At 41.5% G+C, this 12663-nt stretch overlaps 1 protein-coding gene across 1 annotated transcript in view; it reads left to right on the top strand.

The window, feature by feature from the left end:
• mei1 (meiotic double-stranded break formation protein 1) overlaps positions 1 to 12663 on the top strand; it is a 79179-nt gene that overhangs the window by 37008 nt on the left and 29508 nt on the right. Inside the window, exons 20-24 of the mRNA XM_074696025.1 lie at positions 254 to 365; positions 4144 to 4204; positions 4811 to 4905; positions 10394 to 10574; positions 12263 to 12413. Coding sequence (XP_074552126.1) covers positions 254 to 365; positions 4144 to 4204; positions 4811 to 4905; positions 10394 to 10574; positions 12263 to 12413 — 600 coding nt within the window. The remainder of the gene's footprint in view (positions 1 to 253; positions 366 to 4143; positions 4205 to 4810; positions 4906 to 10393; positions 10575 to 12262; positions 12414 to 12663) is intronic.

The following is a 12663-nucleotide window of genomic DNA, read 5'->3' as shown; positions in this document are numbered from 1 at the left end:
GTAACCAGACATTTCTGAAAATGATCCCTTAATTAGTCGCTCCTGATTCGAAGGAGAATGTCACAATGATTAGCGTGCTCCGTGTGGAACCTTGAAATGACTAAATTAGCGAGCGGAGTGCTGTCATCTTTAGTTTCATGTACACAGCATCCTCCAAGCAGATTGATCATAACTGCTGTCACATTTTTCTGGAGTTTCTTTCATTTGAAATCAATCACAGAAAAGTTTCCTGTGTGTGTGTGTGTATCTATAGAGAATGAGTGAGCCTGCACCCAAAGCCCAGATCCTGCAGAGCTTTTACTCCATCCTGTCGTCTCTGTTCACCCTGCTCCCATCCCTCATGCCTGTGTTTGCTAAAAAACTTGGTGAGTGTGGTCTCGCTTTAAAACCTCAAATGAGCCATGAGATTCAGGGGTTTGATATGAATTCACAAACACGCTGTTATCTGGTTTTATCTGGTTTTTCTTTTTTCTAACCTCAATGGCAGACTTTTTTTTACCACTACAAAAAACTGAAATCTAATTAAGTGTCCACGTCTCATTCTCTGAAAAAAATGTCTTTTCAGACTTAATGCGAGCCACATTCGCTTGACCAGTCCAGAAAAATATCTGTTTTCAAGTTATTTAAAGACAAAAATGAGGTCTGACCTGCATGTAACAAGGAAAAATAACCTGCCAAATGGGTAAGGGTAAGGTCTTTTTTTGTGTTAAGACATTATTCTAGTTTTAAGAAACTTGACAAACACATTTTTCTTACCTCACTGGCAAATCTTTTCGCCTGAGCTTGACCTCAGGAAGGAGACCCTATTGAAACCAGAAAAATTGTTATTCTTCATCTTCAGTGCCCTCTTTCTCCACGTAGTGTGCCACCGACATGCTCAAAAAACTCAGAAGATTTTGTTGTAAATTCACTCAGGGCAAAAAAATGTATGATGCCAGTGTTTACGTACATGCTCCACAGTGTCCCGTAAATAAGAAAACACAGCTTCTCCAGCTTCGTGAAGCTACAAGCCTATTTTTTTTAGGATAGGATAGGATAGGATAGGATAGGATATGATGAGATGAGATGAGATGACCTTAATTGTCCCCAAAGGGAAATTTGTCATGGACATAAGTGCAATACTGTTCACATGAAATACAACACTCACTCATTCATACAATAATACGAATCTTCAATATACATAGGAGTCTCTTTTAGAGCTGAAACGATTCCTCGAATGATTCGAGGTACTCGATTAAAAAAAATACTCGAGTAATTTTTTTCTGCCTCGAGGAATCGTTTAATTTTAAAAAAGATCAAAGAGTGGTATTTCAAATAGAGCTGAAGCCATATTAAGAGAGTTTTCAGACCCCTCAAGCTACCTCTTATACAAAATTGCAACTAGCAACAAATCTAGCTTCTTTTCTGGAGTTTGGAGACTAATGGGTCATTCTACGAAACTGGTGCCATTTGGGTCCGCAGCATTTGATGAGATGTACAAGGCACAAAAAATGTGTCAAAGTGTGTTTACAAATTTTGGAGCTACCAAAGCAAGTGCTCTTATTGACATGCTGTATCAGAAAAGTCTATTTCTTAAAGAGAAACATTTTCATTGAAAAATAACTGCTCTTTAACTAAACAAAAACGTATTTTATCCGATTACTTGATTAATCGATGGGATTTTCAGGAGAATACTTGAATCCTAAAATATTCGATAGCTGCAGCCCTAGTCGCTTTCAACAATAGTGAATTCCAAACAGAAAGTCTTTAGATTAGAGCTAAATGTTGGATTTTGACGATTTATAGGGTACTTATTTGGCCAAAATAGTCCCAGAGTGTTCAAATTTATTTTCAGTGTACTCGACACATTGATGATCAAAGATTATAAAAGGATTTTTGTAACTCATTGGTCATGACCACAAACAACCGCAAAAGTTGACATTTTCTGTACTAAATGAAAACCTTAATAACTCTCCTGTTGTATGCTGTCGCACCTGGACCAAAACGCACACACACGTACTTAGTGTCTCAGCAGAGAAGTGGGGCAAGGGCTTGCTTGTCGCTGCTTGCGGCTTTAATTTTTACTTGTTACACGCAATTCAAACCTCACTTTTGTCTTTTAATATCTTGAAATAAGACGTGTTTCTGGTCCAAATCAATTCTAATAAGACAATTTTTACTAAAAATAAGATAAAAACACTTGGTTAGATTTCAGTTTTTGCAGTCATGTCAAATGTTGACTCGATGATGAAAATCTTGTTTCCTGGAGTATCCAACCCTCAGCCAGCATGTTTCCATAAAGCTTATCTTTATGTGTATGCTGTGAGGTGTTAACAAACAAAAGCAGAGTTTTCTGCAGGTTTGTCTGAGCTGCTCCTCTGTTTGAGTCTATAAGAGGTTAGTTATGGCCTTGTGAAATGTCCCGCTCATAAAATAAGGTTGTTCGTTCTCTTTCTCTCTCTGCAGCACTAAAATGTTCAAGATAAAACAGCTTTGAGTGATTAAGTGTATCTTTTTATGGATAATTAAAAGGACTGTGGTTCCATTACCTTCAATGTCACAGAGTGATTAGCATGGAAGTGTCACTTGAAAACTAATGTGGTGGTAGAAAATTACACTTGAGGATCATGCTGTAACGTGCGGCTCAGGCAGCAGGCTGAGAAAGGAGAGAGACTTGATCAACACCACAGGAAGAAGTTAGATATTAAGTTAGATATGATAAGAAGAATAAAGGTGAAACTTGTTGTAGGTTTTATCCCAGGGAAAATGATCCATCCACATGTCGTGACGCACAAACTGCCACTGTTACAACACTGCCTCTGCTCTGCCGTCCTCCTCCAGCTCACCTGTTCGTACCTCCCACGGTGGAATAACTGAAACCCACTGTTCCACCTCTCCATGTTCCACACAGCAGGCGAGGTGCAGCGGAGGCATAAATATCCCACCTTGACCTGGGAACGAGTGAGAGCTTTTAGTTTAGTTATGGAGGCTAGAGCACAGACACCAAACCTGAGTCATGTTTCTGTCATAGCAGCTGTCTTTCTTTCCCCTCTCCGGCTTCTTTCTCTCTTCTTTTTCATGCTCTAGCTCAACACTTTTAATCCACCGAAGCATTTATTTTTTGAATCTTTTTGAATCACTTGTCTTTGATGCCTCTTTCTTGCTCTTCTGTTGTCTCTCGGGATACACTTAAGATTTTGTGCGACATGTTGCTTTATTTAGAGTCTACCCAACAGTAAACACCCGATAAAACCAAAAGACCAGCTGAAAAATTGCACTGATGTACATTATAGCTAAATAGCTTTCTCTCTTTGACTGTGGTTAGATTGTTGAGCTGTTTAAAGGGATAGTTCAGTTTTTTGAAGTGGGGTTGTATGAGCTCTATGTGACCACTAAAGACATTAGATACAGTAGAAAGGTGTCTCCTCTCCCTCAGTAAGACACAGACTGTAATCGCTGGTGATGAGGAAATAGGCGCCAACAGGGAAAGACCGCACCAAATTCAAAGGCTATTTTCTCTGCCTACAAGAGCTAAAATCAAAAAGTAATACCACAGTTTAAGAGTACGCTACATACCTTTTTGCACTTTCCTTACACTTTCTTACTTTTGTTTTCTTGATTGCTGCTGTGACTTTCGTTATACTTGTTACAATGACAGTAAAGTTCTATTCTATTTTATTCTATTCTATCAAGCATGCCCAAACCAACTTTTTAAGTGACCAACTAGAATGGTGGTGCAACTCATGACTAAGTCCTTTATTCACTTTTATTTCTATTTTAGGAGTTTTCAGGTTTTTTGAACTGTGGTCTAAAACTTGTGATCAGCTGATGAATAGCCTTCACTTTAATTGTTTTCAATAAATTTCTCACTCCTTTTTTGTCTCCCTCCCATTTCTTCCTTTTGCATTTTGAAACTCTACTTACAACCTTTTGAGAATCAACAAAAGCAAAATTTAATTTCATACAATTTTTCAACAGGTCAAAAGACTTGGATCAGGAGTGTATGTCTGTTTAATGATCATATTTCTATTTCTTTCTATCTCTAATGTGAGGTTTGACTGTGTTTAACACTGTTTATCTCTCATTCTCTCTTTCCTCTTCGTCATTTCTTTCTGCCTCAACTGTCCTCTTTTTTTTCTGCTCCTGGTCTCTTCTTTCCTCCAGCCTCCTCTGGTTTTTACCGGCTGGCTCTGGAACACAAAGGGCACCTCTGTGCTGGAAACAGGTACAGTACTGTGTGACAGGGACACCTGAGGACACACACACACATAAAGGTAGTGTTTAAAATCAAAGCACAACTGTCTGTGTGGTGTACGTGTAGGTGTGTGAGTCTATGTGTGTTTTAAATGCAGTGTTCCTTATTTAGACTCTGATCTGATGCACATAAAACGAGCAGGACAGGACCGAGACGTTTCTTCTTTCTGAGTCACTCTGTCTTTGTCTCCTCCATTTAGCCGCTCTCTGCAGCAGTGTGTGCGCCTCACTTCTACAGATCTGTGGCCTCAAAGTGTGTTTGCATGTGTGTGTTTGTGTTTTTGTGCGTCTGTCTGTGGTTGACTCTGTCGGTTTTCGGCCCCCTGCTCTGAGCTGTAATGAAACTGAACCATGCTGCGCCTGTGTTTCATATTTAAAGGACTCACTCAGAGCACATCCTGTCCCGTGCCTCAGCGCTCAGCGTTCACTCTGTTTCAGCCTTGCATTGTTCAGGATTTGTGCTTCTCTAGTCTCAGGAGCCCTGATTCTTTCTATTTCTGCTCTGTCCTGACTCTTTTTGTATTCATGTTATTTTCTCTGACTCTGCTTTCTCTCTCGCTCTCACCAACTCTTTCAGGAACCCAAATTTGAATGCATCATGCTGTGGTTTTCTACAGAAGCTCAGTATGTGTCTGCTCGCACACCCAGGCCCCTCTGGCCCCTACCAGCACGGTATGCAAATACACACACACACACACACGTACTTCATGCAGCTCGGGTTAAACCCTGATGTCCCTGTCAGCTTACACACCGTGATGTCAGACGATTATGTAAGACTGCTGGAGTGTTGACCAGAAGAGTTAATACGGTTTGTTTTGTATAAAAACATCACGTTAGGTGTCATTTCTCTCAGGACTCAGGAAGTTTGTTTAATTGTTAGTAAAGTAACTTATACTAATTCCTGTGAAATACTGGAAATACAAGTAGTGAGTGACAGCTTGAACAGATGGACTGTTTTATCAGTGGAAGTTTATAGATTGGTATTCATATGCATGGAAGAAGCTTTCTACCTGCATCTAAAGTCACTGACCCTTTTGGACAAGTATGTCTTATTTTGGTTCCTCTACAGTTCTTCGCAATGTTTTTTACACAACAGAATATACATTTGTTTTATTCTAGACCAAATTTATCCTTGTTGCATCCTCTCTCTGTGCTCTTTGATCATGCAGGATGATTTTGATTGAAAGGTGACTTACAAAAAAATGGGGATTGTAAATCTGAGAGGTTTTACACACAGCGGTCTCAACTGAGTTATATTATATATATAGACACAAGAAGGTTATCCCCTGACCAATATATTGTGACATAGTGGATCTGATACGATCTTTGGTATGTGTAGAATATGAATAAACAGGTAAAAATTAAATACAAAGATCATTTCAGCTACATCAAGACCTGTCAGGGTGTGTCACAAATTTGCGACAACAGGCATCAAGGGGTTAAACTTGGGATGAATTGTGCAGAACTGGTCATTTTCCTTAATGTGTGTAAAAAAATTGAACTTTATCGTCACTATAACTAGTACAACGGAATTGAAGTCACAACAGCAATGAAGAAAATAAAAGTAAGAAAGTGTATAGAAAGTGCAAAAAGGTCCATAAGAAAATAGATGAAGACAGTTTGTCCATCATTCTCCAGTTCAGCCAGTCTCCACCTCCACAGGGTCCAGGACTGAGCTTCTTCAGTCATGCTCCATCTCTGTCTCCTGGATCCTGTCTGCTCACAGCAGGTGAAGCTCTTCCAATATGGTGCTGGTGTCTGATGTTAGCTCTGTTAGCCATGTCTGTGAATAGCATGATGCTACTCTGCCTGCTTGTATTCCCTCTGTTGCTGGGTTAGCACGGCTAGCTCATCCATCTTATTAGAGATAGATCTTGCATTCCCAATAACAATGGATGGAAGGACAGGTTGATGTCATCACTTCTTAGCTCACCCCTGAGAACCAGCACGTCGTCCTCACCTCCTCCTCACCTTGTGGGAAGACATCAGGCCTTACACCAGTTAGCATTGACATGCTACAGGCTGCTAACAGCTGAGTTCACATGTAAACAATGCAGCCAAGGTTACATGTAGGATCTCCAGACAAACACAGGAGAAAAAGTCGTAAAAATATCACTGAAGCCACAAAAAGTTTGGTGTCCATGACCAATGGTAAGACAGTCTTAGATTTAATTTTATGACTCGTGCAGCAGCCCTGCAACATTAAGTTCACCATTTTGGTTATATATATTTCAAAGTATGTATACTTTCAATGATGGTGTGACCTGACATGGTCCTGGACAGTGGAACAGAAAACAGAGGTGTGTGTATGTGTGCACGCTGGCTTAGGGCCCCGTGCAGAAAAGCTGTTGTTTAGCCCCTCAAATGCCAAAGCACATCAAAACAAGTCTAACATTTAACACATAACAGAAAGCTCAACAGGCAGCATGTCAGGTCAAAGGGACACAGGTGAGTTTATTCATCAAATAAAGGTGAGAAAAGAAGTTATTATTTGAAGCTGCAGGAGCTTAGTTAAAGTTAAAGTACATTTTTGAATTAACCCCTGAGCCAAACAGGACCACGTTTTCTTTAACCTTCAACCCTTCATGGTCTGGTTTAGCCAGTATATGTTGAGATAATAATCTAATACTCTGCATTAAGTTGGACTTGTTTGGAGTGATCGTCATACTTTGAAAGCTGCCGTTTTTATTGTTCCAGCTGGGTGAATATTTAAAATGGTGTTATCTTCTCCTCTCTGTCGTCTACTGTCTTCTCTTGATCAAACCCGGAGCAGGAGGCAGGATGTCACCGCAGCCTGCTCCGAGGTCTGTTTGCTGTCTTTCTCCCATCTGTTGTTTCTCTTCTCATCTTCATCATCTGCCTGTCTTCCTCACTCTCAGCCTTCCTCATGAGAAATCCTTCCTCATCTGTGTCCCTTTTCTTGTTTCCTCTGTACAGGCCATATATTCCTTGCTCTGTCTGTTCAGCGGCCCCTCTGGAGCACGGAGCTCTCTGTCTTGCTGCGTGTCTGCAGACATCCTTACTTTACTTTCTCATTTCTATTTATCTGCCCTCCTCCTTCTGTATTTCTTGTTCTTTATTCCCTTCTTTCTTTTGTTTTCCTCTGCAGCTGATTTAAGCCTCTGTGCAGACATGCATCATCGACCCTCTCTTGTGCAGTTTTTTCCTCTCTGGGTCCCTGCTTTCTGTCTTTCATGCGCTGCATACTGAAGGTGTTGTTTCCTCCCTCTCCCTGCGATTAGAGGTTAAAATAACCTGATTTCTGTAGGAATAGCAGCAGCTGGATTGCAGAGATCTATTTTCTTGTTATAGGGTCTTTCTCTCCTCTCTCCTCCCTTAATGTATTGTTCTCTTCCCATTCTTTTAAAAGCTGCATCTCATTTCCTCCTCCCTCTCCTGTTCTCCTCTTCCCTCCACGGCTCACTCTCTGTATTTCCCTAAAGACAGCCGGAGATGGAGGCAGCGTCGCGGTGCATACAGTCCTACTCTTTCAGCTGTTTCAAGAAATACTCTGAATTCCCTGCTGTGCTTCACGTCTCTCCTCCCTCTCTGTCTTCTCTCCTTCACCATTTATGCAGTATTCCTTACTGACACACTTTATTTTTCTTTTACCTCTTGGTTTTAGTCCTCCAATCCTGAGCTGAGACCTTTTCTAGCACCATCTCTCTCAAGGGGTCTTCTTTATCCATCCTTTCTTACATCTCACTTCCTCCCTCTGTTGCTTTTTAAGCTTCCATACGCTTCCTTCCTGTTCTTCAGGGACCTAATTTATGATAAAATATTAACACCGCTGTTACATATCAGAGCATCCTTTTTATCCATAGCTTGACGATAGATATTGGCTTTCTGAGACCTCAGCCCTGACTTGGCTGGTTCATGAAAAGGGGATGGGCAGGTCCAGCAAAAATACTGGTCCATAGTCATCTCTATCTGTTAGCTGAATAATCCAACAGTTTCCTGACCTGCGCCTACAGACATAAGGAGATAAAGGCTAAATGACTCATTTAATATCATCTTATCTTATTATTTTAATCTCTTAAGCTCAAGCTGGCTTAAGCTGTTGTAAGATGGATATTTTAAATTAATATCTATGTAATCCATTTATATATAAATCTAGTTTTATCTGCACAGGTGTGTTGCAAGTTTATTTTTTATAATTTTTTCTTAGAAGTTCCTCCCAAAACTCTTTGATGCTGCAGAAGTCTCTGCACTTTCTCCGGTCCTGAATCTCACAGTGCTTTACCCACAAAAACAATAGATATCTATCAGGTTCATACAACCACTGTCAGGAGGTTTGATCACATTAAAACCATAGACTGTAAAAAAATGGACGTCATCTTGCTCGGCTCGAAGTGAGGTCTCCCCAAAAACTGCCCCTCCTGGTGAATGGCTGCAGTATAGGTTAAAAAATCCATCTCCCCAGCCATTCCAGATGGGCTGTGGTCAAACTTTAAAAAATTAATACTCCGATTGTTGAGGTGATTTGAAGATATCGTTTGGCTGTCTTGTATTCAGGTCCTCTTTTTTTAAAAAAAGATTTGTTTTCATTAGTTATACGGGGTTAAAAATGTGGCTTTATGTAACATTAAAGGGGACATATCATGCTTGTTTCTCCTTTTCACTATGCCAGACTAGGATGCCTGTAAAGCATTTCTGCCCTCAGTACAAGTCATTTAGTTCCTTTATTTCCCCACAATAGCGTTCTCAATATCCTCATTTTAGGCCATTCTGAAGATCTGGTTGAAACGCTACAATTCGAGAATGACCTCCAGTAACCTCACAACGTCACAGCCCTTTGTGCTCTGATTGGTCAGTTCTATCAGAGGGGCGGGGGGGGGGGGGGGGGGGGGGGGGGGGGGTGGAGCCAGGGGCGGTTTTTGCAGCATGGTAGTATTTACAAAATCGCCACATTGAATGGAGCAGACCGAGCGAGTTTGCTGTTTACCAAAACTTCACCGTAAGGCATAGATAGCACTAATAAAATGGCAGAGTGTAGGATACGTCCTTTTGTATTGGACCCCGAGTCAGACCCGGACGGTTCTGCAGCTCAGGAGGAAGAAAATCCACCTGGACACAGATCATCTCAGGATGCTTCAGTGTGGTGAGTCAAACCGGTACTGTAACATGTATAGTTTATACATGGAAATATAGGCAGACTTCACCAATAAACTATTTCTATAACAGGGCTCCATCCTGCTCCTTCACTTTTCTCTGTCTGATTTATCCATCATGCTGAAAGTGTAGTCTAAAGATCGCCTCTACCGTCAGTTCGTCACTATGTTAGCACTCAGTCAAGCACTCAGCCAGAGCCAGTAGGGAGCTTCATTTATACTCAGCTCTTGGTGGGTGTATCCATCGGTGGTGGTTGTGTGACTGACTGACTTCACAGAGGAGGAGCTGCTTTATCAGATTACTCCAATAAAAAGAAAGGATCCTCATGTCGTCACGAAGGTCGAAATCTTGGAGCCAAATGTCAATGACCTATTTTCAGAGGCATCAAATCTCGTTCTAGGATATCAGAAAAAATACAATATCCCATTTTTTGAAAATTCAGGGGGTGAAAGGTCTTGTTTTCAACTTTCTTATTTTATATGTAAGTATTAAATCACGGCTCAGCATGATATGTCCTCTTTAACGATGATTGACAGCTGCCGTTCTCGTTTTTTTTCAGGGATTGTAGAATATGTCGGGAGGTGTAATCGAGAAGTGATTACACTCTTGAAAGAAAAAATAATAATTATCATTTTTGTCACCCAGCTCCACTCAGATTCTCCCAGAATCCCTCACAGTCTCTACTGCGCAGACTCTGGCAGCAATTGCTACCGATGGCTGCACCTGTGATGGGGGTATTTTGGCTTCAAAACCGTACTATGATAAATGGTGGAGCCACACTATCCACTCTATATACAGTCTGTGATTAAAACCAAGGGCTGGTGAAAATAATGTAAAGAATCCCTCTCCAGATGATATAAAAGTCACATGAACTATCCCATTTTTTATCATCAAATGATTATCCACACGTTTGAAATTAATGGCCCATCAGGAGAACATTACATGACTTATCCATTTCCTCTCTTATCCCTCTCCAGAGAGCTTTTTGACAGTATTTACGGCTTGAGTTATAAACCTCATCACTCCTGTTTCTCTTCGTCGACCCCAGACATAGAGGAGGTGGAGAATCTTCTGCTCTACAACCTTCCCTCTCTGTGTTACCGTCTGTCTGACTGGCCCTCACTCCTGAGAGAGGTCCCTGGTCTCCAGCTTTGTGAATATAAAGGACCAAGGGCCACTCAGTACTGTCTGCTGATAATGCTGCACCTCGCCCTGGAGCAGGGAGACAGGTAAAACTAAGCACACACTGAACCAGCACCCTGTAACAGAATTTACTGATAAACCTTGACTCCACTCCAAACTCACTCTGAACATTTCAAAGGTTTCCAAGGAGATATTGTTCATTTGTTCCTCGCAGATGTGCCCTTTGAACAGACTCTTAATTGTTAGATTTAAACTGTTAAGCTCTCAGCCTCTAGGCTGGTATTCTTTGAGCTGGAGAATGAAATATTTCAGCCTCAGTGAAAAGCATTTTCCTGATACAGGCTCCTAGCTCTCGTGTCTGGCACTGCTGCAGAGTGGTTTGTGAGAACAGAGAACACACAGACTTTGTTTTCCCATAGCAGCATCCATTTGCAATCCAAAAGTTGTCAGAGCAGGGCACACATTTCCTGGCTGGTGGCTGCTGATGAGTTCAGGGAATCAGCAAGTTTTAAACGCCGCCAAACATCCTTGAATTTTATAACTGTGTCGGCAGGAACAAGCTGCAACACGATGCTGTAATCCAGTTCGCTCTGTGTATTAACATTTAATTATTTCTTACAGCTGACAGAATGAAATATTTAAACCTCAGGGATGCTTGTGGCTCATTTCACACATGAACTCTTGATCATTTTAAAACATTTGGGCTCTGGTGCTTTCAGAAACTTGTTGCTGAAGCATGCACGTCACAGCAGGAGATTTCCTCAGTCAGACATGTGCTCACTTCTTCAAATACTGTCTTTGGTTTACACTTTGTGAGGGGAAAGGAGGAGAAAAGGAGATCATTTCCCATCTTTTCTCAGCTCATACACTCACACTTTGACCCATTGCACCACACATTTGCCTCTGACTACCTCCAAACATTGTATTCACTGGAAATGAAGTCAGGTGAAAAATTCAGCCCTTTGTCTTCATTTATCCCACATGGAGAAAGTTTTCTTAGTGTGAAAGCAGCTTCAGAGTAACCTTGAGAGACTTGCATTATTAATGTGGGAGTAATGACCAAACAGAGACTGTGTTGGAGTTTACTCTGCTGCAGTTTGTAATAACTTGAGAGAATTTCATCTTAAAACTCCTCATTTGTGTAAAGCATCCCTTGTGAGTCCAAAAGACAACATTTGAGCTACACCACAGAATCTAAACAACCGCCATCCTCGACAGCATCCAGACTCTCATCGCAGAGTATTAGAGTGTTTGCAAATATTACCCATGAAGCATCTGGTTGTACCTGCTCCCACAGCCCCGCTGCAGCTCATGGAGGGTGTTCTTAAGTACATATTTTATGACCTCGGAGATGCATCAGCTTCTCAGGAAAGTTTAATCTGTCCTTCTGCAGAACCTCAGCTATGGAAACCCCCCCGGGAAGGGATGAAAGCTTCTCGCTGCCACTGTGGTCTCATCAAGATTAATGGAAGCTGTGGCCAGAGATTTACATAACGTTAGAGGGCTGAGTGTGTGTGAGGGGTGTGTGTACACCAGGATAGGACCTCTGAATGTGTGTGTGTATCTTGCTGTGCCAAAGTTTTTGCATGTAAAGGAGGCAGAAAGGTTTCTAGAGCTCATTCCTCTGAAGCATTTTGAGTCAAACATGTTCAGCGTTCAGCTCTTTGTGTAGCTCCATGTTTACACACACAAATGTAAATGTTTAGCCACATTATGAAGCTTGTGTCTCTGAGTTAACATTACTATTTATTATGTGTGTTTTTGTCTGATCCAGGCTCCTCCCAGACCACACCGTGTTCTCCAGCGTGGTGTGGCTGCTGTGCTCAGTGCAGGAGCAAAGCAGCTGTGCCCTGCCTCTCTTAGTGCTCCGCTCTGCCCTCTACCTGCTGGCTGTGACACAGGACAAGAGCCCTAGCCTGGAAGGGGTAAATACTCAGGGTTTAAAGATGTAGCTGTGCAGTAGGACAGCAGGGACCTGGGGGAGCGTGTGAAAAATGTGCTTTATGCTCCACAGTTCACCTCTGGGTCCACAGTGTAGGATTATCTTGGTTTTCTTTTTCAGTTTGAAGGTTTACTGTTCATTTCTGCAGCTGTGGAAGCCTCAGCTCTGTTCAGTAAGTTATCTAACAGCCTTGCAGTGTCAAATAATAATCAGAGAAATGTGTTTACTCAACC

This window comes from Halichoeres trimaculatus, unplaced genomic scaffold, assembly GCF_033239565.1.
Source record: "Halichoeres trimaculatus isolate MK-OKI-2021-1 unplaced genomic scaffold, fHalTri1.1 fHalTri1_scaffold_20, whole genome shotgun sequence".
Lineage (NCBI taxonomy): Eukaryota > Metazoa > Chordata > Actinopteri > Labriformes > Labridae > Halichoeres > Halichoeres trimaculatus.
This window is presented reverse-complemented; position numbering and strand designations above follow the sequence as displayed.